The following is a 27,528-nucleotide window of genomic DNA, read 5'->3' on the forward strand; positions in this document are numbered from 1 at the left end:
CTGTTAGAGATGATCAAGACAACATACTGAAATTCAAACTGAGCATCAGAATATGGAAGGAAAGTGATTAAAGTGATTTTGAATGTGGCAGACACACAGGACTAAGTGTTTTGATATCTTCTGATCTTCTGTGATTTCCCCACAACCGTCTCTAGGATTTAAGAACAATGGTCCAAAAAGGAAAAAAATATCCGGTGAGTTAAAAGTTTTCTGGGTGAAAATGCCTCGTTGGCATCACAGAATAGCAAATAGGAAAGCAACAGTAACTCAAATAACTACTTGTTACAACCAAAGTATGCAGAAGAACTTTGTCTTTTATCCTGTCTTCCTTCTCTCACCCCAACCGGTCGCAGCAGATGGCCCCACCCCTCCCTGAGCCTGGTTCTGCTGGAGGTTTCTTCCTGTTAAAAGGGAGTTTTTCCTCCCCACTGTCGCCAAAGTGCTTGCTCATAGGGGGGTCATATGATTGTTGGGTTGTTCTCTGTATGTATTATTGTAGGGTCTACCTTCCAGTATAAAGCGCCTTGAGGTGACTGTTGTTGTGATTTAATGTATAAATAAAATTAAATTGAATCGAACATCTGTGAATGCACAACTTGAAGGAGATGAACTACAGCAGCAGAAGGCCAGGTGCTACCTTCAGTTCACATGGACCAAAACTGGACAATAGAAGAATGAAAAAAAAGTGTTAAGGTAGTTCTGAAGACAACAGGACGTCCAACACGGTATCATCAAGGTGTACCTAACAAAGTGGCCAGTGAGTGTATGTCCCGAAGAACAAGATTTCAAGGTTTTATTTATAACTCATAGCAGTACTGTATTACACTGATTTACATCGCTACCCTGCAGTGCATCCAATCTTATCTCTATCCAGACACAAGGTAAGACTGATGTAGACAATTTTCTTTTAATTTCAGTTTTATTATTTAAACAGTTTTTTGATCAAATCAAGAGAGGGTCTGAGGCTATCTGATAACATCCACCAGGAGGTTATTTCTGTTCAGCAGGAAGACGAAGAAATCAAAATCAATTCAGCAGCAGACAATGCCCTTTGTAATCGCATTGATTGGTTCCTGTTATTCCCAGTAAACATACTTCTCCTGCTCTCTCTCTCTCTGTGTCGATGACTCACACACATTGCCACACACAAACAGCAAAGACTGTTACGCATTATCTAACCTTATTAAGCCGGAGTGTCTACAGCCTTCCTGCTCTGTGCTCATTTCTTTGGCCGCTTAAGCAGATCTACAGGTTAAGAAGCAGAAAACAACATTGGCGGAAAGTGAGCAAAGGGATCAGCGGAGAGAAAGAGAGTCAGCGGACATTTATGTCTGTTAGCCGATCCAAACCAGAGATACAGGCCGAGGACACGGGGAAATATAGCTATGTGTCTCACACATGGTCAGCATTACAGAAGCATCAACAGGAAAACGGGATAAGAAAACTGAAAGAGGCAACAACACAAGGAAAGAACAATAATTTCATCCTGTCAGAATAAATTTAATACGCCAGAAATCAAAAGCAAACTTTTATATGCTGCATATTCAAAAGCTTGGACACATTTGATAAAACATAAAGACAATTTCCCCAATTGCTATTTCATTTATTTAGAAAACACAACAGCTGTAAATGTAGCAGTAAGCCTTAATATGAATGAAATCCACACACAAACACACATTATAGTCACGCATATATATATGTGTACCATTAGAATTTTAAAGAACTGCAATTAGAACTGGAATTTGGAGTTCCCCTCCCCAACCCTCCCTTTTTACAATCAACAGGCTAATAAATGTACATATGTGTCAGAGTTCACCCTGTGACCATTTAGCTAATGCGTGTTTTCAGGCATCAGACGCAACGTAAAGAGCAGAGCATCTGCAGAAGCTCACAACCAGAGGATCACAGCCGGCATCACGCTGAGCCACCGTGTGACAGACTGCTGGAAGCGAGGTCACCTTCCCACTGCCTATTTCTGTCCTCCTGTCCATACGTCTCTTTGTTTTCTACTGCAACGCCTGCCAGTAGTTATGATGACCAGATGTCACCACAGTCGTGGAGAGATTAAGAGGACCCTCGGCGGTGGTCATTTCATCGTCTCCACCTCGACACGGATCTCATTATTGCTCCTCGCTGCCAATATGTGACCTCAGCTCTCTGGCATACACCATGTTTTTGCCACTTTTGTAAGAAGCTAAGTCTAATCTGAGTGAGATGTGTGGTGGTGTGTGTGAAGTCTGGTTTAGAGACAAGTCAATAATTGGCCTCTGGGTTCCCTGGATTGTCGCAATCCCACTTCGTGTTTGCTGTGTTTAAAAAAGGAAACCTTTTCGCATGTTCTCACTATTCAGGTTTGTACTTTAATTACTTTGCACACTAGATCAGGATTCTCAAGCTTTTTCAGAAATGGACTCCTTACAGTATAAAAAAATAAAACGAGAGGACCTGTAAGTGTTGCACCAAAACCTTTACAGAACACATGGCGCCCTGTTTGCTAAAAAAGTACCCTAACTTTTTTTTGTGCGCCATTTAACTTCTTTCACTCCACAATACACCTGAGTTAATAAGTTAAAGTTCACAGACCCAAACGCATGCTCTGTGTTCAGTCCTTACTGCAGTCATTTAGGAGAAACGTGACTGGGGTTGCGTTGCAACATTGCTACGTCAGTGTTTTGATATGCTAGCACCTGAGGAGAGATCACTTACTTTGATGTCTCATCGACAGTGATCAAACAAAATCAAAGTAAACAGTTGTTGTCGTCCATCTATTTTCTTCTGCGTATTCAATTAAGGATCATGGTTGGGATGGAGCTGTCATAGGATAGGCAGGATATCTACTGTAGTCCATCGTGTTAGCCATTCACAATCAAAACCAATTTCTAGAATCCCCTTTAAACCCAACTTACATGTCTTTGGACTGTGGGAGGAAGGAAGGGTGTGCAAAGAAAACTCACACAGATGCAGGGAGAATGTGCAAACAGTTGTATTCAAACCCCAAAACGTCTTACTATGACAAAACACTGCTAACACTACAGCACCATCGTCCAACGTCCTAATGGATATTATCTTAACCTAGCATTGTATCATCTTACATGATTGTTGTTGTATTTTTTTTTCACCTTTCATTTGTTTACTGATGAATTATATCAAAACAAACGGATGGAGCCACTGCCACGAAACATTTTTGGAAAACCTTTTGAAGCCTCTAATTTGACATCTTGGTTGTCCCTAGCTCATTTTTATTTATTTATCTTTTTTAAACCAGAACCATTATCTGCTAACGTTAGCATGTGTGCACTGCAGGGGGCATCGTTTCCCAGTGTAGGATTATAACTTTCGCTAGCAAAAACTAGCATATGTGTTGTGGTGGTTTATTGCTACACAAAATGTGCTCACTGAAAAATTGCAGAGCTTACTCCTTATAAAGTATTTTAGAACAACCAAACACTAAGCATGCAGTACACTATGGCCTAAATTAGCTTCTGGTTGTTTGGCTAATTTTGTATTCGAAGTGTTTATAAAGCCCTTGTCAGAAATGGGATGTATAACATTGTTCCCTTTGTTAGTTTTATTTTAGTTTATTTTTTTTAGACATTGTTCACTTTGACTTTCCTTATGGCTCAGTTCAGATTGTGATGAAAGTACTCTGCAGAGATATAGTGCAATATTTGACATACTCAAGCACAAATAGCGTACGTTGTGATCTTATCTCGTACCTGTTCGAGTGGTATTTCATGTGTATGTCAACAGCGATAAAAAGGAGCTGAGAGTTCAAACTCTAGCTGTTCTGTCGCAACTTAGAATTTATGGATTGAAGTGGGTGTAAGTGACTGTTAGTTCTGCCAGTTCACCTCTGGATGTCTTGGAGAAGACGGTTTCCCCAAACTACCAGCTGGCAGACACTTCAGACGAAGCAGATTGGCAGATTTAGTGTGTATAAGCTGAAGGTAATATGAGACCAGTTATGTTGTATAGGTTTCACTTTCCTTGAAATATGGTTTTACAAGATGTCATTGGACCATGAAAAACATTAACCAAAATTGACCATTTGCAGTGAAGTTTGGAAAGTTACAAAACTGATTGCACAGAGTCCACTTTCCAATTCCACTTTCCTAACTGTTATTGGAGCTTTTTTCCACACACAGCTGTCTAAAAAGGCAACAACTCATTAAGAAACTAATTGAAAATAAGCTTATCAGTTGCCAGTGAGACTCCGGTGACTGCTGGACACACTGCTGCTCTTCAGGTTTTAGATTTTGACGCCTGATCAGAGCTGAACAGAGTTTAAACCTAAGCTTTCCCTTTGGCGTCTCATGTCTGGCAGCCTGTCTTTCTACAGTTCTACCATGTTCAGCTGTTCATTTGTGGTGCCAGAACATAGTCTCTCCTGTTGCAACATCCTTTTTCACTTTCTCACAGATGTAAGCACTTACATCTGACAGCTGAATGGGAAATCTCCTACAGTTTCCCTCCCTGTATCTCATAGAGGCTGCAACAACTGCATCACTTCGTGATACTAGAAATGCCACATAATGATGAAACTGCTGCAAGTGTCTCTTTTTTAATTGATTTTGGTGGCTAAAAAATCATGCATTTCTGATCCTCCATCTATTGTTGTCTCCTCTGTGTTGCTGAGCCTCTAGATCGCTGCTTCCTAGTTAAACCCTAAGTCTGTATCTATCTCCTTAGACAGTCTGATTAGCACTGCGTCACAAAAAGGGGAAGTAATCTCAGTGCGAGCACAGGAATAGAGCTCTGGGAGGGGCCGTGCCACCGGAGAAGCACTACATGGCCACCGCACACATGTCCATGGGTAATCCCTTCTTAAATAGCCCCTGGACAGGAAAAGGAAGGAGCTGGGGCGTGGGACATTACGCCGTGGGAGCAGCACCAGTCAGTGTCCTCTTATCCCTCGGACACAACACAGCAGCAGGGACAGGAGAGGGATTCAGATACAGACACTTGTTGGACTCTAGGAAGAAGGTCCTCTAACCAGGATGAACTTTGCCGCTCAATTATTCTACTCGAGCCATTTGAGCGAGCGACTTGAGCGTTTGTACTCACCACGGCCGGCCCTTAAAGACAGCGAGGAGAATGACCCCTTCTGGCAGAGGTGGGAAATTACCTGTAGCCTTCTTCGGAGCCCCAGACCTCTCCCCCAACCAGCTCAACCCTATAGATTCAGATCTACCCTCAGAATTTTGAGGTAGCTCCTCCTTAAATGACCTCCATTCCTCATCTGCTGTGTCCAGTCTCTTCTTCAGCTTTAATTATAAGTGAAACTCAACAAAACGCACCGAATGTTCATGCTTGGCTGTTGCAAACCCCCAAATCAAAGATCCACATACTCTGGCCTTCTCCTTCTATCTCTCCATCTTCTCCTTGCTCGTCCTGCCAGCATCCCAACCCGTGATAGGCTACCCTCTCTGCTTGATTCTTGACCATAACATCCTCTTTCATTTCAGGATATTGTGACAAGCTTTGGTGGAAAACTGGCATTTCTTTGTGCTGCTGATAAATTACATCACATTCAGGGTCAAACAGATTTTACAAGTACTCCCTCAGTGTTTGACTTATACGGAAGATTACAACCGTCAAGATTTAACAAGCCTGTTTGAAAACTAGAGGGTTAACAAGCCTCTGCCTCTTTGAGCACATTAAAAACTTCTGGAGCTTTTCGTGTTATAACCAAAGAGCCAAAAACAAAGCAGCCGACGAATGTAAGAAAGCTGTCGAAGCGTTGCCCGAAAGGATGCAGAACTGCACACTCAGTGATGCAACATCAGGAATACATACAGTCATGTAGTGCCAGGAGACATTTCCTTTCCCATATGATGAACTTTTTTTATTCTTCAATCAGAAAAGGAAGCAGCTCAGCAGCCAGACAGGGCATTTTGTCTTTAAAAGGACATAAAGAAGCTGAGATAGTGCACTGATGAAAGCCTGGTGGGCTTAAATATCTCCTTCACTTTTAGCTTTGTCCTTACTTTTTGTGGGGATTTTTTGTGCTGTTTTATAATAAAATAAGCAACTTTTTGTTTTTTACTGTTTCAGCGCTTCATCTTCCCTTTTGATGAGGCTTTCTGAGGCTGCCATGTTGCTCTTTGCCCTCCTTTGATGCTGTTTTTGAACTCTGCCTTTGAAGCAAAGCACCCTAATCACAGGTGCAGCCTTGGACTTTTCTTATTCATAGCCGTGTTAAGAGCGCACACTGTGTGCTTGAATAATGGGGCTAAAAGAGTGAAGGACAAGTGGGGAGAGAGCAGTAATGGACCCAGGAGGCGAGGTGAAAGGTTGCCGTATTGTCTACGGCAAGATCATTGCGATATAAATAGAGCGAGATGTTCTCTGTATAGAGAGCTGGCACCACTGAAGGGTATTTAGACCATTGTTTGGGAAAGCTACTCCACCTGGTGGCTTGTTGATGTTATTGTAGAACTGCGTGCTCGCAAAAGCACCCTCGTCAGTCAGTTGTCTTATTTTACCTCACTGACGATGATTGGAATGACTCCAACCTGTTTCAAAGTTTCAAACGTAGATGGTAACTATATGTGATCTGCTTTACTGAGTGACTGAGTTAATCCCCAATGAGTATAATCCTATTACTATGTCTATGCTGTGTAAAAGGCCTCTGCGCTGACTGTTTGACAGAAACATCCCGCGGGAGTCTGATCCAGTTTTGTGTTGTGTCATTTGAGTAAATCTGCCCATACCCAGCCTAACTTTAATAAGCTATTTAAATGAATCGCGCAATTTGATTAGCTCCAACGGCCGTTTATAAATCATTCTGTCCTGCTATTACCACTAAATTGCCTTTTTAATCGCTTGTGTGTCTCCTAAAAGAGGAGCCGAATGACCCAATGAATCATAAGGTGACTTGTAATAGTAATCCGTCACCGAGAGTGGAAGCAGGGTCGACGTGAAAGGTGAATCAATTCATCTTAGCCTGAAGAATGTGAGCGGACCGCCGGTGAGAGTGGTCGTATCGACGAAGCAAAGTGGGAAATTGTCACTTTTTCAAAGTTCTTACATCGAGTTACACTCAAAAAACATTTATGCATTACTCCTTATGCACTTTGTTGATACATATTCAGTTTATACCAAGGACTTTCTCCTTAATGATTAATTATTTGAGTAAATAAACCTTTTATTTTTTATATTTCAGGTGAATTATACTAAGAGTTATTGCTTCATGTCTATTGTTAATAAAACTTGTAGCTCTAGTGATGATGTATACTTTTAAAATGTGGAGAATATCAGCTGATACTGTCTGCCAAAGGCCTCGCAGCTCCGCCCTACATTCTGGCTGACATCCAGAGGATAGAAATTAGAATTTGTGCAAATACACTTTGGTTAAATTTGTTTTCTTAAGCTGTTGGTCCGGTTTTAGTTTTTCTTTATATCTTAAAATTGTGTTAATTTGTCGTGAATCAAGTAATAAATCAGATCTGATGCTTGACAGATGTACTATTGTACTGTATATAGTACTATATGGACTATGTTACTATTTCCGACGCATACCCTGCTGTTGTAATTTTTAAAAAAAGTCCCGATCCTTCAGAAACAACTGGTTTAATACTGGAAACCAGCTACAAGCTGATTGCAAAGCTACTCACTGTGGAAAAACATGCAGCTGAAAACAGTAATTGGTTTTAAAAGTTCCCTCTGGTGGTGCATTTACGTACTTGGGAGAAATAACCTTTATGATCTGAGAGCTAGTGGACGCCAACAACCTGCTTAATTGGAAAAGCTATTATATTCACATCAGCGTTCTCACATCTGCTCACTTTTTATCTTCGGGGTCTGGAAGATGCAAATCAAATCTCGCTGCGCTCCAGCTCATGACTGTGTGGTACTTTGCCTCTGTGTGTTATTTTACTGTGTTAGCTTGCAATAGTATGTGTGCAGAAAATTAAGAATTTACACTGTGAAAAAGACGAGTGTAGGATCAGGAGCTGTAGTCTTATGGTTTTAAAAGAGAAGGACTCAGCAGCTGTGCAAAAGCACACTTTAGTTCTCTGAATATGATTTGATATGGTTTTTAAGTGACACCCCAATGCCTGCTTGTGGTTTTCAGAGAGGAGTTGTATCTGGGCCCCAGTCAGCCCGGCAGCTCTTACAAATATGGTCCCGTCAGTAACGGCACCGTGGGCCGCAGACCCACCCTTATTGAACCGGAGCGTCTGAAGGACTTTGGTGTGGAAGAACTTCTCAACGGTGATGTGAAAGTCCACGAAACCAAAGTAGCGATGGCTCCTGAGGTTGTCCTCATGGACCCCCCCAAAACCAGACGAGTCAGCGAGTTCAGGATGATCCCGAGACCTCCTGCCCAGTACCTCCGCTTTGAGGACATCAGCGCAGCAGCCTTCAGGATCCAGTCAGGGATCCAGAAGACGCCTTGCACGGTACACTAACACAGAATAAGTGCAGGAGAACAATAAAGGTGACCTTTGACCTTTGTTTGGGAGCTGAAATCACTTCCTTCAGTTTCACACCTAAGGAAGTTTGCTGTAAACAGACCACAAGAGGGTGAACTAATATCAGAACTAGTCTAAATGGGATGCAGATTTTTTCTCATGGAAAAACTGAACAAAGCTTTCATGGTCTGCGTTACTTTGATACATTTGAAATTGATGATTTTATGTTAGAATTAAGTTGTGCAGAGTTTTTTTGCACCAGGTTGTAAACAAGTTTGTTTTTGCTTAAAAATGGGAAATTCTAACATTTGGGTTATCAGGGATTCATTTTAGAACTTGCCTTAAGTTAAATGTGATCTCACAACAATGTAGTTGATGTAAATTGATGGAGTGATGAAGGCAGAGTCTCTCTAGAAGAAGGCCTCGTCACCTCTCTCCATCTCAGTAGTCACCAGGAAAAAAAACAAAAAAAAAACAAAACTCAGATATGTGCTTTTGCTTTCCCCAAATAATCCCCCCCAGAAGCAGAGTTATTACGTTTCTGTTTTTCATTCATTTTCATTTACATTTTTAGGTTAGGTGCGTTTAGTTTCAGTTAGTCTGCAGAGTGGGTTTGGGTCCTTGGACGTTATATTTCTAACATCATCTTCGCTGATTCAAGACCCTCCCACTAGTTTCAAGTCAGGAGTGCCATGTCTCTCTTTTATAATGTCTCTGCACATCTCTGCATTTTCACTGTGCGTGGTTGTGTGTCGCTGCTAATAACCACAAAACGCCCAAAGAAAAACTCTTTTAATTGAGGCTTGCTTCGACATAACTACTGGTGATGCAACTGTTAGCGGGACAGGTGATAATAACTAAAGATCACCCAAAGGTGAAGCCCTCGTGGGGACATCATCGCTAATAATGCACTGCAGCTTTTAGCCAAATTAGGAGGAGCCCTCATATCTGCTTCATACTTTATATTGCATTATACCCACCAAGTGTGAAGCAGATTGGATTAACGGCTGTTGGCAAAAAGCAAAGAGCAGGCAGAGACTCCTGGAGCTGGATGAGCATGCAAAAATAACATAAAACTTGAACATGACTCGGGGCAAAGACCATGGATTTCATACGCCAGGAGTAATTATATGAAGTGAAAACTATTTCAGCATGCATGTGAGCACCTGAGTGGTTATATAAAGCCAGCTTAGCAAATCTATCTTTAACGGGTTACTGCTGCTGCAGGAGCTCTTGAAATATGCTGCTTCTTTTGTGTGCTCAGTACTCCAGATTGTCCAAACAGTACGGGATGGAGATCTACCTGAAGAAGGAGCACCTGCACTACACCGGCTCTGTGAAGGAGAGAGGAGTGCTGTACCTGCTCACCTCCCTCACACAGGTAGATTGGGGCGGGGGAGCTGAAAAAGACGCTGTAAGGATCCACTGAAGTGTGCTGTGCGTGCATATTTGTTGCATGTGATTATATGTCAGGCGTGTGTTTCTGTGCTTGCAGGAGCAGCAGAGGATGGGTGTGATCGTGGCCACTGACTGTAACTTCTCCATGGCCGTGGCGCACCACGCGGTGGATCTGAAGATCCCGGTGTTTGTCATCATGCCGTCAAGTTGCTCCTCGCCCCGCCTCAGGATCTACAGAGATTACGGCGCCATGGTTATCTCCTACGGCAGCACCGGCCGCGATTCCCAGAACCACGCCTGCCATCTGGCCAGGGAGAATGGATACCTCTACCTGGAAGAGTCAGTCTAACATTCATATTAGGAGCTGGAATGAGAGTTTCTGTCTGTGTCTTTGCAGTACTAAGTAATGTTTTAGTATCTTAACATAAGGCTGCTCTTCCTCTCTTTGCTGCTGAGCAGAGATGAAAATGCAGCGTACCTGGCAGGACTGGGCACTGTGGGCATGGAGATCTATGAACAGGTGCCCAAACTGGAGGCAGTGGTCATTCCTGCTGCAGGACAGTATGGTCTACTGGCTGGCACCGCTGCAGCCATCAAACACCTCGACTCTCGCATTCTTGTCATAGTAAGCAGACATTGAGAAGCTCTTTGAATCTTTACATCTTCACTGTATGCTCATTGCTTGAAGTCCCATCTCATATCACTGGTTACCGATAGTAGATCCTATAGCAGCTCTACATCCTTTTTATTGCACAATTGCTTCTTGCTCCCTCGTATTGACACAAGTGCCTTTTTCATTCTGCACGGGTTACGAAACAAGGCGACTGTATTTGAAGTGGTTTCCCTTGTTTCACTGTCTGCCCACAGCTCTGAGAGCTGTCGTGCTGTTTGCACTGAAGGCACAGAACAGCCCTCTTGCTCTATTTTCAGCTATAAAGAAATATCCTGGTACAGCTTGTGTAGCGAAGCTTTCAAGCAAATATATTACCACATTTGACCCAGTAGTGAAAACCTATATATTATGCAACACCGAGGCTGATTAGGGCTCCCAGTCAGTCCAGAGATGGTCCTGTTTTAATATTCATACAACAGTTTCACATTTATAATTAATACTGTGTATACCATTTTATAATATATTCATATATTCACGGTAGGAAAAGTGGTGCGCATGCTAAATATAAGGCACTGCCAAATAAGTGCTAGTCTATTTCTGTTATGTAGTCCATAGTTCTTACGGGACGAACTGCCGTAAGATCACTAAAGACTTAGTGATGCCGGTCCTTTGTGTAACTACCTATGAATACATGTCTACACAATTAGCATTAACATTCAGTCCTGATTAGCCTGTCAGGTTGCCTGTATGTTAAATATGGATAGCAAACATGGTAAACACTACCATGCTCAATGTTAGCATGTCAGTATCATTTGAACATGCTAATGCTAACATTTAACTCAAACTGCGACTGTGCTTCAGTGACTCTGTTTGCACTGTTGGCTCACAGGAAGAGGTTCAAAACAGCCAACACTGTTTTTTGTCCACCATCCAAAAACTCAGTTCCAAAAATGCTAGCTTGGTCTTGCCTACGTCAATCCAGGACACTCTGCAAAAGCGACCTCAACAGTTTTACTCCACAGTGAAATGCAGGTTAGAAATCATCATCATCAACACATGAGAACAATAGCTGACCCACCTTTCTTCAACAGGGAGTTGAACCAGAAGATTTCCCTTTGCTGCTACAATCACTGAAAACGAACGGTCCAATCAAAGACATACACAGCAACCCCAATAAGAAACTTTATGGAGGTAAACTCATTTCCGACTTGTTCTGCTGAAGTCACGTACCACACCTTCCCCTCATGAAGGGGAAGATAGTAAAAAAAAGATTATGTGCACATTATTTATTGTTAGAAACTCCTTTGTACTTTTTTCTCCTGCAATAAAGGAGCTTGTGATGATCATCTGTCTCTTCTCAGATCTCATGGAGCATTCCCTTGGTGTTAACACCTTTCAGCTGGCAAAGAAACTGGTGGACAAAGTCATCACTGTCAGGTACTGCACGTCCACATTACATTTATAGAATTAAACTTTTGTCTTTTTTTAAATATCTGACTTCACTGTACAGATGTATTATTACTCCCAGGACACAAATACCTCTTTTACACTGAAGTGGTGCTGGTGCAGAGCCAGTTTTGGCTTGGTGCTGGCTCAGTCCTTCAGGCTTCACACCAAAAAGGCTGTTAACCTTTCTGCTGGAAACCCTGTGGTTCTCTGTTAGGCACAATCACACATCAATGGAAAAAGGCATAAAAGAGACTGCTGTTCAAGTGTGTTAGGAGAGAGAAAAACACCAAGCAGCGTTTGAGACACGGTGGACCAGAGCCATCGTCGACACATTGGTGAGACAGGAGATTGCCTAGGGTTCAGAATTTCAACAAACAATCACAAGAAGTGCATCTGGTGTGAACACAATCACATTTCATTTTGTCTGGTTATGGACTGGCTCTGAAGATTCAGATGTGAATCACCTCAAATAACAGGCCCATCATCTTGTCAGTTATATCTTTATGGATGTTGGGGCCCATGTCGAAGTCTAATTTTGGTAATCGGATATCGAAGGAGTGCATTTTTCTTTCCTTTTCTTACAGTGAGGAAGACTCTCTGGTGGCAATGCTGCGGTTTCAGGAGTTTGAACGCTCCACTGTGGACACAGAGGGAGCCATGGGATTGGCTGCCATTTTGGCCGGCCAACTACCAGAACTAAAAGGCAAAAAGTGGGTCAAGTGTATTAATTTCACGGTTTCCTACCCGAACCATGTAATTTCTCTTTACTCATCGACCCTCTAGTTTTCAAACAGTGCAAATTCCCACTTTAAAAAAAGAAATATATATATTTTAAATATAGTCCTAACTCTGAGGGCTCAATGTTTTCCTTAACGCCTGAAAAGCTCACATTCTGGCAACATAACAATGTCAGCAGTGCTAATCCTTTTGACTGCAGATAAACTAAGCCTTCCTCTGTGTCTGCTGCAGGGTGGCTGTGGTGGTGAGCAGCGCTAACATGGAGCTGGAAGTGGTGAGGCAGTGCATGGACCGAGCTTTGGTGTTGGACAACCGGATCAGTAAGTTCTCAGTGCAGCTGGGAGAGTGGCCAGGAGACATGGCTAAGCTGCTGGATGTTCTGACCAGAGAGGACGTCAGGTAGTGTAGGAACCTGTTCGGACTTAATCGGTTTTGTTTTTAACGTTGCCCTGTGCCACCTTTAGTTTATTCATTCCTTCGCCTCTTTTGTCTTTTTCCTCCCAGGTTGTTGGACGTATGCCATCGTAGACACAGCGATAAGTCAGAGCTCTTCAAGGCAAAGGTAGGCGACTAATCTGTCCTCTTCACTTCATTCTCTTTCCTCCTCCTCGCCAATCCGCTCATCCACTTTTCCTTTATTGCCGTGGAACTCTTGGCTTGGAGTTGTCAGGGAGTTGGCGGGAATTAAAAGACCAAAAATACAAAAACATTTTTAAAAGATAGAAAAAAGTAGCATTGCTCAGTTCAGTACCCACCTACAGCTTTACTCGGTCTGGTACAACCATTAGCCAATTTTGGCTGTTGTTTTAGCAAGTTGCAAACACAGTGTTGCTATGCAACTGAAACTACTGAGTCAGTTTGATGACTTTAAGACTTACAAACGTTACATATAGTATGCCTTTATTTTTTTTAACTTGGAAAAAAAATGAAGAAAAGCTGCCGGGGAGAAACTGACATAACTTGACTGATAAAACTTGGGCCATCGGAGCTTTTTTAAATAATGGATTTGTTTTATTCTCCTTCATTTCTAAAGCTCAGGGATGGAGCAGACTTATCATGTAATCTCCTGGCTCTGCATTCTTACCCCCACAGTCTCCACTGACAATTTGTACTGCTTATTCAGAGCAAGTGTCAGGAGGTGAAAGGTGTTGCATAATGCAACAAGCAAACCTCTCACTGCCCTAATTCTAGAGTGTGTGTGAGACAGAGAATGACATAAGAAGACTAACTGTATGTGTGTGTGTTGACAGGTGGAGTGTGTGGTGGAAACCAGGGATAAGATGCAGAGTGCTCATCTGCGCAAGACGCTGAGCGAGCGCTACCCCTCTATATGCTGGCTGGACCGGTGATCACAGCGAAATCCTAAACACAAAACTAGACTGACTAAAAACAGATTCCTGCCGTCGGGATAACACATGCAAACCATTCCTGCAACAAACACACCACTCTTATGATATGCAAGCTCTGTTATATGAGACTCATTAAGAGAATGCTTGGTCAGCAAAACCTTGAGATTATAGTGCAAATCTACATGTTCCTTCTATTACTAATGCTGCTTTTGTTCTTCTTCATCATGGCACCTTAAATATACTGTGAAGCGGTTAAACTGCATCCCAGTTGATGATGCTAATTCTAACTGAATGCTATTCAGACTATTTTTATAGTGGTTCCCAACTTGGGCCATTTAATGGGTTAACATTGGGCTGGCACATAATAAAGTATTTTTCTCTGTGTTTTAAATTACTGTAGAGCCACCAGTAGCCAAGATCTTTCTTCATTTACTCTTATTATATAAGCTTTTTATGTAACCCTCAAGTGATTAAATAAATCTGTAACAGTGGATAAAGCTTTTTTCCCCAGTTGTTGGTAAAGCATATAAGCTAATTACAATTAAAATGTGTCCCTATAGAGAAACAGTTCTGCAAAAAAAACTATTTGAGTGTGTGTCGAGCCCTCTGGGTCTTCATTAACGGCTGTCATGGGTGGCCACGCTTTAGTCTGTGGTGGCCAACTTGTGGCTCCACCCCCTGGCAGAACGTGGATCAGTCTGCATTAGCTAAAGGGTGGAGTGTGACTCCTGTAGCGCATGTACAGCTTCACTATATAAGGTCTATTTTTCATTGAATGTTCTTTTTAAAATGCTGTAAATATTTCTGTATTTGTACTGTCCACAGTGGCAGTTTCAACCCTCCTAAAAGTGTTCTCCAAATAAAACTCTGGACAAATGAACCGTAACCGTGTTTTCACATTTGTGAAGTTTATATGCAAAGTAAGGGACTAGCTAGACTAGACAACTAGCTTGGGTTTTTCTTCAATGCTGGTGTACTTTCACCAAAAGTAAAAGTAACACAGGATTTAAAAATAAGTAGTGTCTGCACTGTCCAACTGACTAATGTCTGGGCAAAGCTCTAGTTGAGACTGGGCCATTTAAGACAAGCTAATGCTCTTAAGTTTGTAAGCAGAGGACACTGTGACCCCGTGCTACTGCTTTAGCCTGATTTGGCCCACGTCACACACTGCTTTAGCCCACGTCATACACAAACACCTTCTTGTCAGAAGATATACATTCAGAGCTGTGATTGATGAGTCCAAGGCTTCCCGAAATGGTTAAAGCTCCTAGCCAGGAAACGATAACTTCTTACATTAACAATTATTATTACTTAGCTAATTGGGCTACATAATTAACATAAGTAGATAAGCTACATAATCTACATACAATCATTTAAGTAAATGTTTAATTAAACATCTGACGCAGACATAGGGGGGGTTTACAAGCCAGTCTACTCCTAGTGCTAGTACCAGACTTGGATAAACTGGGAGGGCTCCACCAGGAAGGGCATGTGGTATAAAATCTTATAGAAATCAAACACATTGATCATAAAGAATGAGATTTTCATAGCAGTTTGGTCAAAGCTCAGGTTAACAATGACCGCCTCTGTTGGTCAGAAGGATTCTGGTGGAAACTGTAGTACTGTTGGCCAAAGACAAAGAAATACCATCTTAAGGGCAAGAGAGGAGGAAAGGCAAGAGTGTGGCGGTTTAAATATACGATATACTGGTGAAGAGGGAGATGATATGATGGAGAGAAGAAAGGCAGATATCCTGTTAGCAGTCGGACGTACCGCCCACGGTACATTGGATGGTTTAGGGGACTAATTGGACTGCTAAGGGGATATATTGGATGGAAGGGAAGCAAAACTAGGAGCAGTGGAGGTTGATTCAAGCCGTTCTAACACGGTGTAGGTAGGAAGAGAAATGGAGTTGGGGTAATTTTGAAGGTACAGTGTGTGACTAGCGATTGTGAGTTCAAAGCTGGAAATCAAAGGGGTGATGTTGAATGTTGTCAGTGTGTATGCACAAGTTGGCTGTCAGAAGATAAAAGAGAATTTTTGAGATGAATGAAGGGGTAGAGAGTGTCCCCAGGGGGAGAGATGAGTGATTAGAGCAGATTACAGGGGACGTGGAGGTGAAGGGAGCAGAGGTGATGATGTTATGGTGTTAAGGAGAGAAATGCAGAAGAACATGACAGTGGATTTTACAAAAAGGACGGGAAGAGCTGTGGTGAATACTTCAAGACACACAGGTACACACAGTTATATCTTCCTGCACTCTTTTAGACTGCAAGAAGTGCAATTTGGAACAGAGAGGCAACTGGAAGATGGTGACAAGGGAGAACATAGCACCAGATAGCAGTCTATAGGAAACCTTTGGAACTTTGGTAAATCAAGAAGATTAGAGCATGTCTGCACTTGACAATTTTGGCTGACCTGGTAATTTTAGTACAGATTTTACAGGAAGATTTCTGGGACCCCAGTGGATGCTCTAGCAGATTCAAAGCATCGAGACAAAGTTCTTCAGTGAGCTAAATATGGATCAGGCAGACTATATCATCCCAAGCAGATTCAGACAGATGGGACAGGATGAACTCTAAATTATCTAATACCTAACAATGAAAATGTTTTAACTGAGCACCAAACACAAAACACCTTTTTCAATCAGCCCATCATCAGAGGGTTTATATTAAGCAATCGCACACAGTGATAGTGGAGCAGCCGGGCTGTTTCTTGGAAAGTAACATTTCAACATGTTCATATGGCAGATCCTAGTTATTTGGATTACATAACTTACTAGGCAGGATCCAGCAAACTGTGCTTGCAAGCTGGACCAAAAAAATGTTCTCACCTGTTTAAAGAGTACTGAAAATAGTCTTTTTGTCATAATGGGCCTTCATCTTAGACTGAGCATGTTTTTCCTTTGGCTAACTGATGGGCGTAGTGGAGTTCTTTCAGAAACTGAAGGCAAAACTTGCACAACATGGTTTGAAGTGTCTGAGTCTTTCTAAAGATAATTGAGACTAAACAACAGTTTAGGTAACAGTTTGATTCATCTCGAACACTTTTCACATGAAATTTGAGCCTTGGTCAGTTTAAGGAACTTAGCCTCTGAGAATCTTGTCACGATGTGTACATGTGGATTTAGTTTTGGGTAAAGGATCCACATAATCCAGTATTACCCTGTCCCCTCCATCCCCTCCCAGCAGGGATTTAACAATGTGGTTTACTGAGCATCTCACGATTTCATGTGTGAAAAGAGTGGCAATATTTCATAACATCAGCCTTGAAACCAGTACAAAAGAAGTTCAACACACTTTAATGTTTCCTTGACACCGAAATATTCCACCAGGCTGGCTTTATGCACTAGTCTGATCAATTATGCGAAACACTAGTCACCCTCAACTGTGCATTAGATTTGTTGCTCATGGGACACACACAATTCGAGAGGGTCATGATCTGTAGTTTAAGATTATCAAATAGGAAAGTTTGAAGACTAAAGTATATAGTTAGGGCTGGATCAGGTGACCCTGAACCCTGTCATGTTGCTATAGGGTCAGACTGCTGCAGAACATAATGTGATTCACTGAGGATGCCCCATGTTTTTACACCACAACAGGAGGTCATTAAGTTTTTGTCTTGAGACTTCTTGTTAAAAGGATGTTCTTCCTTCCCGTTGTTACCTAGTACCTGCCTATAGGTCATTTAATTGCAGTTTTCTCTGGACTACTGAAAGGGATGTACCTCACAGTATAAAGCACCTTGAGGAAAACTGTTTTGGTTTGCCACGACATAAATACATCTGAACTGAATAAACACAGAGGTGAGTCCACTTTTTATTCATCTCAAATCACACAAATGCTATTTAAAAAAGAAGAAAGAAAACACCCCACAGTGGATTCAGTTCACTCATCCTTCATTTTGTAGTGTCAACATTAAGACTATGAATCACAGCACTTTAATCTGAGAAAGGCAAATTTAACAGCATCTCCCCTCTTCATATAATCCAAGAGCACTTTTGAGGATGATGGCAAAATACCATCTGCAGCAAACCTGTCAGGCATCACGTTCATCCAAGCAGCAGAGGAAAAAAGGAAACCCCCCCCAAAACCAACCCACCTGTACTGCACCATGTCTTTAGAATTATATTAAAAGAAATACTATTAAAGAAACTGCTCAAGAGTATTGCTCCATTTCATGCTCTCCAGCAGGATCTTATAATCAAAGTGAACAGTGGAAAGAGTTGAGGGCCCAAGAAGGGGTCTCTAGACTCAGATGTGTTGTTCTGTAGGCCTCTCCCGGTAAGGTCAGTCCTGCTTGGAACGCTCTGGGTCGTACTTAATTAGCAGGTGGAGGGAGGCGAAGCCGAACAGAAAGGTCTGGATAAACCACAGGCACCGAGTGGACATGTCCTTGATGCCTTTGTTACTGCAGGAAAAAGTAAATGTGTGTTTAGGAAGTAGATTCATCATATGCGCAATGGTTGTTGAACCCTTAAACAGAAAATTATGCACAATTTGAATGCAGCTGGCCATTTTGTTTTTTTTTTTAATTCAAAAATGTACATGTTGACATGAAATTGGGCTAAAAAAAATTAGATTGCAGCACCACCTACTGGATGTTAAGGTTCCTGCATTCTTACCTGCACAACTTCAGTGCAGCCAGGGCCTCACAAAGATGAATAGCACAGGTCAACCACCACCTGAAACAGGAAAAAAGGAAGCTCAACTCTCCAGTGATAACGTTTAAAACTAGGATAATGTACATGCTTCCAAAAAGGGGAAAAAGACCCACAAGTTAACAGTGAGGACTTTTCTGGTCTGAAAACAAGTTTTCCCCTCATGCTGTTCTAATCACAGAGTGCTGATAAGCTTAAATTGATCAGTCGTTTCAGATTTCAACCAACAGTGTCTCGATGATGGCTTCCAGCTGCCTTTCCTTTGAACAGACCGACTTAGCAGCTGAGTCACGTGACCGAAACCACAACAATACATTAAGCTCTGATTGTTGTCCTATTACTCCGCAGCATGAGCGCCAATTTGCAACCTATGAATGTGGCGTCAACGATCCACGTGTGTGTGTGTGTTGGGGGGGGGGGGGGTCTGGTGATTTGCACATCATTAGAAAAATGTCGCTTTAGATCTAAAGTGATTGGCTTTCATTACAAAAGCTATAACGACCAAACCTCATTACCAGAATTCTCTGTTTGGATGTTTGCAGGAGTCAGTGCTTCATTACTTACCCTTTGTACAGTAGGTCAGGATGGTTATACGCAAGGTTTTTGGAGAAGGTGCCAAATGGACCAAGGAGCTCAAATGGGACTACATCTGGTGCAAACACTGTGCACTGGAATCAGAAAGAAGGCATTTAAAACACCATATGCAATAAACAAAACTTCCTTCTAATTTTTTGAAGGGCAATATCTTTAAATAAGCAATCATTCTGAAGGTCTTTTGAAGTTTTTTTCCCTGCTCAAAGAAGACCTTTGGAATGGCCTTCAAGTCTTGAGAACTATTCCCAAAGACTACTTAAAGAAATCACATGAAAGTTCGGCCAGGAGAGTTCAAAATGTGAAGACGACAGTTAAGCTTTGTTTTTGCCCTATAAACTGCATGTATGTTTGCACATTTTTGTAAACTGCCATACTTCGGCCCAGTGTTCTAAAAAAAAAATTAAAGAAATAAGTTTAAAGGATGGGTGGCTCAGAACTTCTGCTCAGTACTGTGTGAGAATTTTGATTTGTTCAAAGACATCTTTGTTTCTAATGACTGTATGACATATACGCTCATTTCATGGCATGCATATGACCACAGTAAGTCGTATTTTTTTCCTGCTGAAAGTCCCCTCCATGGTGCCCAGAGTTGCCAACATCAGACTCTCTCGGTGCTCACAGGCAATGACGTGCTGTTTTAATGAGAAGACTCCACAGTGGCAATAATAAAGTGTATCATTTTATTTTCCTGCTGTGTAACGGTACTATGAATGACTCTTTCCAGCAGTTTAGATCATGACTGTAGCCGATTTATACACTACAGAGTGCAGCCTTGTTGTGCAAAATGCCATAAAATATGTCAGTTTTACACGAAAATCAGTTCTGTTCAGTGTTTGGCTGTTTGAGTTATACCAAAGAAAGCCAAGCGTAGGCATAATTGCGGTCTCTGACCCAATTACTAATCTTCTACACTATAAAAATCTTCAGCTTCCAACCACTTAATTTAATGATAAATATTCATGAAAAACATTTTTTTAAAGACATGAGTTGACAAGTAGAACACACTGCTGCCATTGTCCATTCCCAAGGTGCAAAATACACCATTTAAGAAAACATGGATATGAGAACAGTGACATTGTAGAAGGCACAAAACAAAAGCACTTCAGAGTAGGTAGCCACAACATTCCTGTCATTTACCTTAATAAACAAACCTGGCAACAGGTTGACAACATTTCCTCTGCTTAACAGTAACACTGCCAAATTTTAAACCAATTTTAGAAGGTTTCATTAAAAGTAATTTCAACACAGTGGAACTTATTTAAATTCGCGTATTTTCAGTTCTGAAAAGTTCGCACCTTAGGGCCATCGCACTGTTTGTACATTTAAACTGTTATGCTCCATCTACCCCCGTTTGAGTCATTTCTCCTTAATGGCAATACTTTGGAAAGCAGGTATGAATCCTTTGGAGTCACTTTGCCATATTTTCTTGGCCAGACAAAAGGTTAATTAGCTACAAGCTAACCCCAACACGTACAAACTAGCTCACCTGTTAGCTTAAGCGCCCCTTACGTGACAGCTCAGTGTTCACCGAGCACGACCGAGGGCAGCCTTGATGAAAGAAAGCTAACTTGAACTGAGTTTTGAATCAGCTGCTAATGTTAACACGTACAGTGGACTTTGAGCTGTTTTTTTGACCTGTGTCACACCGAGAACTGAATGAACCTCAATAAGATTAGCCTTTTACATCGACACCCTTGGCAATGACTCCATACAATAACCTGCCGATATTTAAACATTTTCCCCATTTAAAAATTCATTAGCAATCCACAACAGGGAGGACTAAACTCTCCCCGAGCCCCCAAGTTTTCAGAAAAATAAAATTACCCGGAGTACATATTGTGCAACACAACTACGGGCTCCGCGAGCAGTTACAAATAAGAGGAAAAAAGGCTGACGGTAATAATATCTCAGTTGTACCGAAGTAAAGGTGATTTAACGAACTTACAGCGAAATATATCAGCGCCACTGACACGGTGACCATCCAGAAGAGACGTGCTCTCTGAAAATAATCGCGTCCATCACTTGTAGCCATCGCTGCTGCTGCTGCTGTAGTTCTCTGTTGCCCCGTACAAATATGACCGTGCAATTAAACCCGGATATTTAAACCATCCGGGCAGTTTTTTCCCCCCTTTTTTGTAGATTACTACACAAACGGGGGAATTTTACTGAAATAATGACAGTTATCGCTTTACCTTTAAAAATATTATTTTTAAATTAATTTAAGTCGACAGGATAGTTTCATTAATCAGCGGACTGTCCATCCGGTAGCCCAGGTCATTTCCTTTGGAAGGCACTTTGAGCAGTGATGTTATGTTAAAGTGATGTTACGTTAAAGTAGGAATAGGTTGAGGGGGAGCTCTCACACTCAGTCACCAGGCGGCACTCGGTATCCAGCTGTAACTGTGGGGTCCTGGGCGCACTGATGAGAACCCCCAAGCCTCCTCTCTGTCGCTCTCCATCTCTGTCACTGTTGCCTACCTGAATATCTACGCGTAACGTTAAACGATCCAGATCTGAGAAAGAGGAAGACAGAGGGACATCTATGGCTCATGCTTTCCTACTTGCTCTGCATTACTTTGAATGAAAGAATGATCTTGAACGGTCGGCATTCAGACTGAATGATGAATTTTGAAAAATTGCATTTATAAATTTTAGTCCTATAAGTGTCACTATATACTGAGTAGTACTGAAGAAATGTTAAATTAAATATTATGTGGAAAAAAAGGACTCTCCGCAGTCTTGTGAAAACTACAGTAGGTTACCCCCATGATTTATGCAGAACCACATAGACTAGCAAAACTTCACAGAAATCATTTTCTTTATGACTTTATCAGCTTCTCACTTATCATTGTGGAGTACATTTGGCCCACTCTTCTGTACAACATTACTTCAGTTCATTGAGGTTTGTTACAGCTTTCGTAAAGTCCCACCACAGCATTTAAGACAGGTTGAGGACTTTGACCAGAGCATTACAACACCTCAAGCTATTATTTATTTTACAATAGAATAGATAAGATAAGATAAGATAAGATAAGATAGAACTTTATTAATCCCTCGGGTGGGTTCCTCTGGGAAATTCGACTTCCAAAAAAAAGCACAGCAATGACCAAAGTTACAGTTACAGAATTGTTATATATATATATACATATATATATATATAAATTCTGAGACAAATATAAATAAAATATACAAAGGGGATAAATAGAATAAATAGGAATAAAAAATAGAGTAGCCTAGAGTAGCCTCTTTATTATCATTCAGAACATCCACCAGTTAGGGCACATCAGAACAAAATTTTGGTGCATTTCTAATTCTAAAGGTATAAAATATATATCTAAAAAAGAATCTTGGATATATGCATGTAAGAATATGATGAAAAATGTGTGTATATACACATTATTAGACACATCTAATAATTCCAATCATTTTACTGTAGATTTGCTGCTTGGGATTGTTGTCCGTTTGCCTGGTTCAGTCTGGCCCCAGCTTTAGCTGTCACACAGAGGACATCACATTTGACTCTAGAATACTTTTATATACAGAGTTCAGTGATTGCAAGGTTCCTATAGTATAGTTTAGTTTAGTTTAGTGTCGCTTTATTAAAGACACTCACGGGTCCATAACCAAACATCTCCACTTAATATCATTAAAGTGAATTATTTTGGTGTTTTGGTCCCTCTTAAAAATGAATTACATATGCTGAATAAAGTAAAAGTTTCCATGGAAACATAAATTACATGATCAGAAGCCAAACTGTAATATAAAACTAACAAAAACAATAATGAATTGTGGTCATTAATATGTTTAAAAAATAATTGTTTTGAGTTTAATTCTTGTAGTTTCAAATTCTGTTGTTTATTTTATTATTTTACATGTATCTTGTAAGTTTGTGGCATTGCTCATCTACCTAGCTACAGAGTTTAGCCTGAACATATAAACTGTTGATAATTATATCAGTTTAAAAACTTCTCCCTGCTTATTTTTATTTACTTTTTTTTTTAATTCGGAGGAGAAGTACTTTGCAAGTTCTCTGAAGGCATTTTGAAAACGTTTTGAGGTGAGTTTGGCCTATTTCTTGGTCAAACAAAGGTATATTAGCTACATGCTAACCCTCAGCATTCACAGACTAGCTTGCATGTTAGCTTCAAGTGCCTGAAGCTAGGCGAGGTAAGCTAACATAATTCTAACGATGTTTTAGTATCAGCTGCTAAGTTCTGCTTCTACGTGGACTTCAGACTGTTTGCTTACTCTGTGTGGCACTGAGGGCTGAACGGAGCTCGATAAGATTAGCTGACTTGGCAAGGATTCAAACTGATGTGCTGACATAAAACCTGTTAATTACAAATCTGGTGATAACAGCGATTTTCAGTGAATTTCAGAAAAAAAACACTTGAGGAAATTTAATGCAAAAACAACTTTAAAGTAAACTTAAAGGCTGCAGAGCAGAAAACAAGGGTGATTTCAATTTTACCTTAATACAGCTGATTTAATGAGTTAAATTACCTTATTTCAGTGTTATATAATAATCACATCAACCACTTGTACCCATGACTGCAGTCTACTGCTGTTCTAGTCCCCATAGGGATAAACCTGCGGATGGGCTGGGAAGGGGTTGATGGCACAGTGCTAGTAGCCTTTTTTATTTATTCATTTATTTTTAAATCAGCTATTTATTTATTCTTTGTAGAAAATTACACAAAGGGAGACAATGCACTGCAGTAAAACACAAACATCAGTTGGTTATAAACCAAGAGATACACTTACACTCCAAACAGGGGACTGTCCGGAGCATTACCCAGTGCTCTGAGGTTGTTTTGGCCTCCTGTGAACAGCTACCTCGGGGCAGTGATTTAAAGCAGGAGTGGGGAAAATCTCAGAGCCACACGCCAGGCGCACTGCTTCACCCGCGGTCACAGCGGCAGTCACCTGTGCGCACCCCAAGGACGAGCACAGCTGAGGCGCGCAGCCAGCCTCTCTGCCTCCGGCTGCCTGATTCGTTACTCTTAGTGCTTGATGAATTGATCGGAGTAAAGGTCATTTGAAAATAACAAAAATGAAACGCTAAAAAATAAGTGTGGGTAACGCATGAAGAAAACACTTGGTCTGTGTGTATATAGCTTGTTATTTTATTTTTTTTATTTGACGTTTTTAAGTTTTAACTTCTGTTTAATCGTCCTGCATGTCAGTGTCTCAGCATGCATGTCAGCATGTGTATGCGCTATCATTTCTGCAGCTCTGCTGAGTTTGGAGTTTTTGCATTGCCCTGAACACCTGAATAAATGAATTAACTTGAAAACTAAAAATTCCAGTTTATGGGTTGTCTCTATAGCTGCACAATGGTGCTGAAAATACCATATAAAATGAAATATGTTAATAATACATATAAATTCACAAATGATTATGTAGATCTTTGGCGCATTTAAGGATGGAGACTGCTTGTGCGTCACTAAAATGCAACTCATTCTCTCTCTTAATTTTTTTTAAACTACTAGACATCCAATAATCTCAGTAAAGCGATTTTTCATTCCTGCCTCAATAATCACGGCAGCCTGGGTATTCTGAAGACTAAATAACGCGCAGGGTAAAAGCAGCAAATGACCGGCTTGTCCTGCTTATGTTAATTATACAGGTTATATAGAAAAATGACACGTTTCACGTTTACACCCAAAGGAGCTGCTCGGTCACAGAAATCCATGCCATGAAGCTTCCAGAGCAGTTTTTTTTCCTTCTTTTTTCTTTTTAGATAAAACAAATAATGTTACTTATTTCGTTTCTATTTTATTTCATTCATTTTTCGTTCTTAATGCCACAGAAGACGTGGGACTCAACATGAAGTCATCAGCGCGACTTTTACTCACTGTGCGCGCTCGGCTCTCGGTGGCCCCGCTGCGTAACCTTACGGGGTCTGCCACTTCACGGCGGAGTTGCTGTGGCTCCTGGACGCTTCCACTTAGCAGTAACCCCGCTTACAGCTGATCGCGGAATAACTAGGAGCGAACACATTTCATCAACTGACTCGTTGCAAAAGTGGGATCCTGCTACAGAAACACGCTCAACTCAGCAAGACCTTCAGAAAGACGCATTCTTCCACAAATGTCTAGAAAAGTTTGATGATAATAGAATATTTCCCAAAACAAAACAAAAAATTATTGCTAATAATAAACGAATACCAGTAATTAATGTCAGTTATAATTAAAATATAACCTGAATGTCTTACTCCGCGAGTTTGTTGGGGGTTTTTTCTTTTGTAGAATTTTACATCTGTGCTTTTACTCATCTACGAAGCTACGGAGTTTAGACTGAAACTGATCACCCTGAGGTGAGGTTAAAGGATTTTTGAATGTCTTTAGACAGGTCTGATTCTCTAGTTGTTTTCAGTACTTGTTTATAGCTGCCATAATATTTCATTGCGAAGAATTTAACATATAATATCTTTGAGACAAACAGTGGGTGTCAAGAAATGACAGCAGTCATGTTTTAAAACTGTAAACCATCACATACAACGACAGTTATCAGCATAAACAGACACACTGGATTTATATAATGCATTGTGCTAAACTAGCTCTCCATTAATCCTTTGTGAATTTATAAGCTATATTCAAACCAAATTAAAGTCAGTGCAGAGATACACATAAAAGTGTTGAAGTTTTTTCTTATGTAATTGTTCTTTTGTTCTTGCACATTTTACAGCTTTTACAGCAGAATGCATGCTGTTGTATCCAGAATGATATTTGCCTTCTTTTAAATAAACAGAGCCTTCACGGAAAACCACTGGGCCCACTGTTGCCTCACAGCAGGGGGGTCCTGGGTTTGAACCCTGGCACCCTTTCTGTGTGGACCTTGCACTGACAAAAAATATTGCTAAGTTAATGTTGACTGTCTGAACCGAATACATTGTTGTCAAAGAGATTGTTGATCTCAAGAGTTCCACTTTCTGGTTAAATAAAGGTTGATGCCTAAAAATGTACACGTTAGCTATGCTCTGTGCTTTAATGCACCTCCCATCATGGATGCTGGCTATTGAACTGCACTGATAACAAGTCAGATGTCCTTCTCCTCTTTTGCACAGAGAATTAAAGGTTGATGTTATATATATATATATATATATATATATATATATATGTATATGTATATATATTCCAGTATTACGTTACATCAATTATAAAGAAAGTAATAAAAGGTTGCATGTGTCTCTTGTGGAAATAAACAGAAAACCTGCAATAATCAATAGTCATAATCGTAGCATTAAGAGTGCAGTGAATCGCTCCACTATGCTGCAATGCACTTTTTTACTGTTTCATTTTTTAGAGGATCTGCAATTTAAATGACTAATAAGCTGATCAGATGGCTGTTTGTGCAGCTCGCTGTAGGCATTGTTATCAAACTAAGACTCTTTTCCATTAGTTGAACAACCTGTAGGCTGATCAGCTGCTTGGCTGGCTTTAATCACGTCGTCATTGTGTGCAAACTCACCCATGGCATTTATGTTCAAAGACAGATCTGCATTTCATTTTATTTAAAAATAAAAATCTGATTTATTCCAGTTGGTAAAGTTACTCCGCTAAAAACATTACCTCACACTGGTCATGGTGGAAGGTCCCATCACTTTGCAGTTTGATAATGGATGTGTGATGGGATTTGGATATAGGACCCACAGATAAAAAAACTAAGGGGGACTTAATGGAGCCGGTCTCACACACCGAGACATTGATTCTGCTCCAGGAACAGATAACCACTAAAACGTCGACGCCTGTATCAGATAGCTCACAGAGACTTCAAAGTTGCATTGTGTTTTAATAATGCATACTACAGATCTTGGCACTTTGCTCTCTGGCACCGCATATCTTGATTTTAGAAAAATCAATAAAATCTAGCTGCAGAAAAAGTGTCCAAACACTTAGGCAAACATTTGAGGGGGGATGCATAGTAAGTGCGGGAGGTAATATGTGATTTAGTTTAAAGACAGAAAAGAGAGTTTGACACATAAAGGTTAAAGGTCACTGCATCCAAGGCCTGGACATGTTAAACAATCTGCCCCCCTCTCCCCACCACATACACACCCACACACACACCCACACACACACCAATTACTGAGGCTACTGTTGGACCGGGACAATTAATCAAGAAGGTCCTCTTTGTTTTTTCTCTCGTGATAACAGCTCAACTGGTGCTTTGCATATGAAGAGCAAAGCAAAGACACTGACAGACAAGCTTCAACTCAGTCCTATTTTACAATTGGAGAAAAAAAAGTGTTTGTTCTTTTTAAGATTGTTAATGTTTTGATTAATCATCAGGAGACTGTTTAAAACT

The 27,528-nt window shown here is 40.8% G+C and overlaps 2 protein-coding genes across 4 annotated transcripts; one reads left to right on the plus strand and one right to left on the minus strand.

Annotated features, from left to right (window-relative positions):
- Window positions 1-1,872: 1,872 nt before the first annotated feature.
- On the plus strand, window positions 1,873-14,850 carry LOC102295618 (L-threonine ammonia-lyase). Of its 3 annotated transcripts, none has more exons than XM_005936847.3 (11): window positions 1,873-2,186; window positions 8,078-8,405; window positions 9,682-9,798; window positions 9,913-10,154; window positions 10,275-10,440; window positions 11,520-11,619; window positions 11,790-11,865; window positions 12,462-12,587; window positions 12,847-13,014; window positions 13,120-13,177; window positions 13,866-14,850. In XM_005936847.3, the coding sequence occupies exons 1-11, from the start codon at window positions 2,170-2,172 to the stop codon at window positions 13,962-13,964; spliced, it is 1,497 nt and encodes a 498-aa protein (XP_005936909.1). In that variant the 5' UTR covers window positions 1,873-2,169; the 3' UTR covers window positions 13,965-14,850. The 3 variants fall into 3 exon arrangements, with proteins under 3 accessions (XP_005936909.1, XP_014193743.1, XP_005936908.1); XM_014338257.2 differs by lacking the exon at window positions 1,873-2,186 and adding an exon at window positions 2,240-2,351; XM_005936846.2 differs by lacking the exon at window positions 1,873-2,186 and adding an exon at window positions 4,785-5,113.
- A 2,919-nt stretch (window positions 14,851-17,769) lies between these two features.
- On the minus strand, window positions 17,770-21,303 carry tmem254 (transmembrane protein 254). Its single transcript, XM_005936849.3, has 4 exons — window positions 21,164-21,303; window positions 19,189-19,292; window positions 18,589-18,648; window positions 17,770-18,374 (listed from the first exon to the last, which is right to left on the minus strand). The coding sequence occupies exons 1-4, from the start codon at window positions 21,248-21,250 to the stop codon at window positions 18,254-18,256; spliced, it is 372 nt and encodes a 123-aa protein (XP_005936911.1). The 5' UTR covers window positions 21,251-21,303; the 3' UTR covers window positions 17,770-18,253.
- Window positions 21,304-27,528: the final 6,225 nt, after the last annotated feature.

Source organism: Haplochromis burtoni, unplaced genomic scaffold (genome assembly GCF_018398535.1).
Source record: "Haplochromis burtoni strain Fernald_Lab_line unplaced genomic scaffold, NCSU_Asbu1 Contig_215, whole genome shotgun sequence".
Taxonomy (NCBI): domain Eukaryota; kingdom Metazoa; phylum Chordata; class Actinopteri; order Cichliformes; family Cichlidae; genus Haplochromis; species Haplochromis burtoni.

What these genes read in the sequence shown, in the direction of transcription:
- LOC102295618 (XM_005936846.2), top strand. Translation starts at nt 4,998, where the DNA reads ATGAACTTTGCCGCTCAATTATTCTACTCGAGCCATTTGAGCGAGCGA. An exon ending in TCCAGAAGACGCCTTGCACG is followed by an intron (nt 8,406 to 9,681) that starts GTACACTAACAC and finishes TTGTGTGCTCAG; the next exon opens with TACTCCAGATTGTCCAAACA. An exon ending in ACTCTCGCATTCTTGTCATA is followed by an intron (nt 10,441 to 11,519) that starts GTAAGCAGACAT and finishes TTTCTTCAACAG; the next exon opens with GGAGTTGAACCAGAAGATTT.
- tmem254 (XM_005936849.3), bottom strand. Translation starts at nt 21,250, where the DNA reads ATGGCTACAAGTGATGGACGCGATTATTTTCAGAGAGCACGTCTCTTC. An exon ending in TGGCGCTGATATATTTCGCT is followed by an intron (nt 19,293 to 21,163) that starts GTAAGTTCGTTA and finishes TTCTGATTCCAG; the next exon opens with TGCACAGTGTTTGCACCAGA. An exon ending in GCTGCACTGAAGTTGTGCAG is followed by an intron (nt 18,375 to 18,588) that starts GTAAGAATGCAG and finishes TTTTTCCTGCAG; the next exon opens with TAACAAAGGCATCAAGGACA.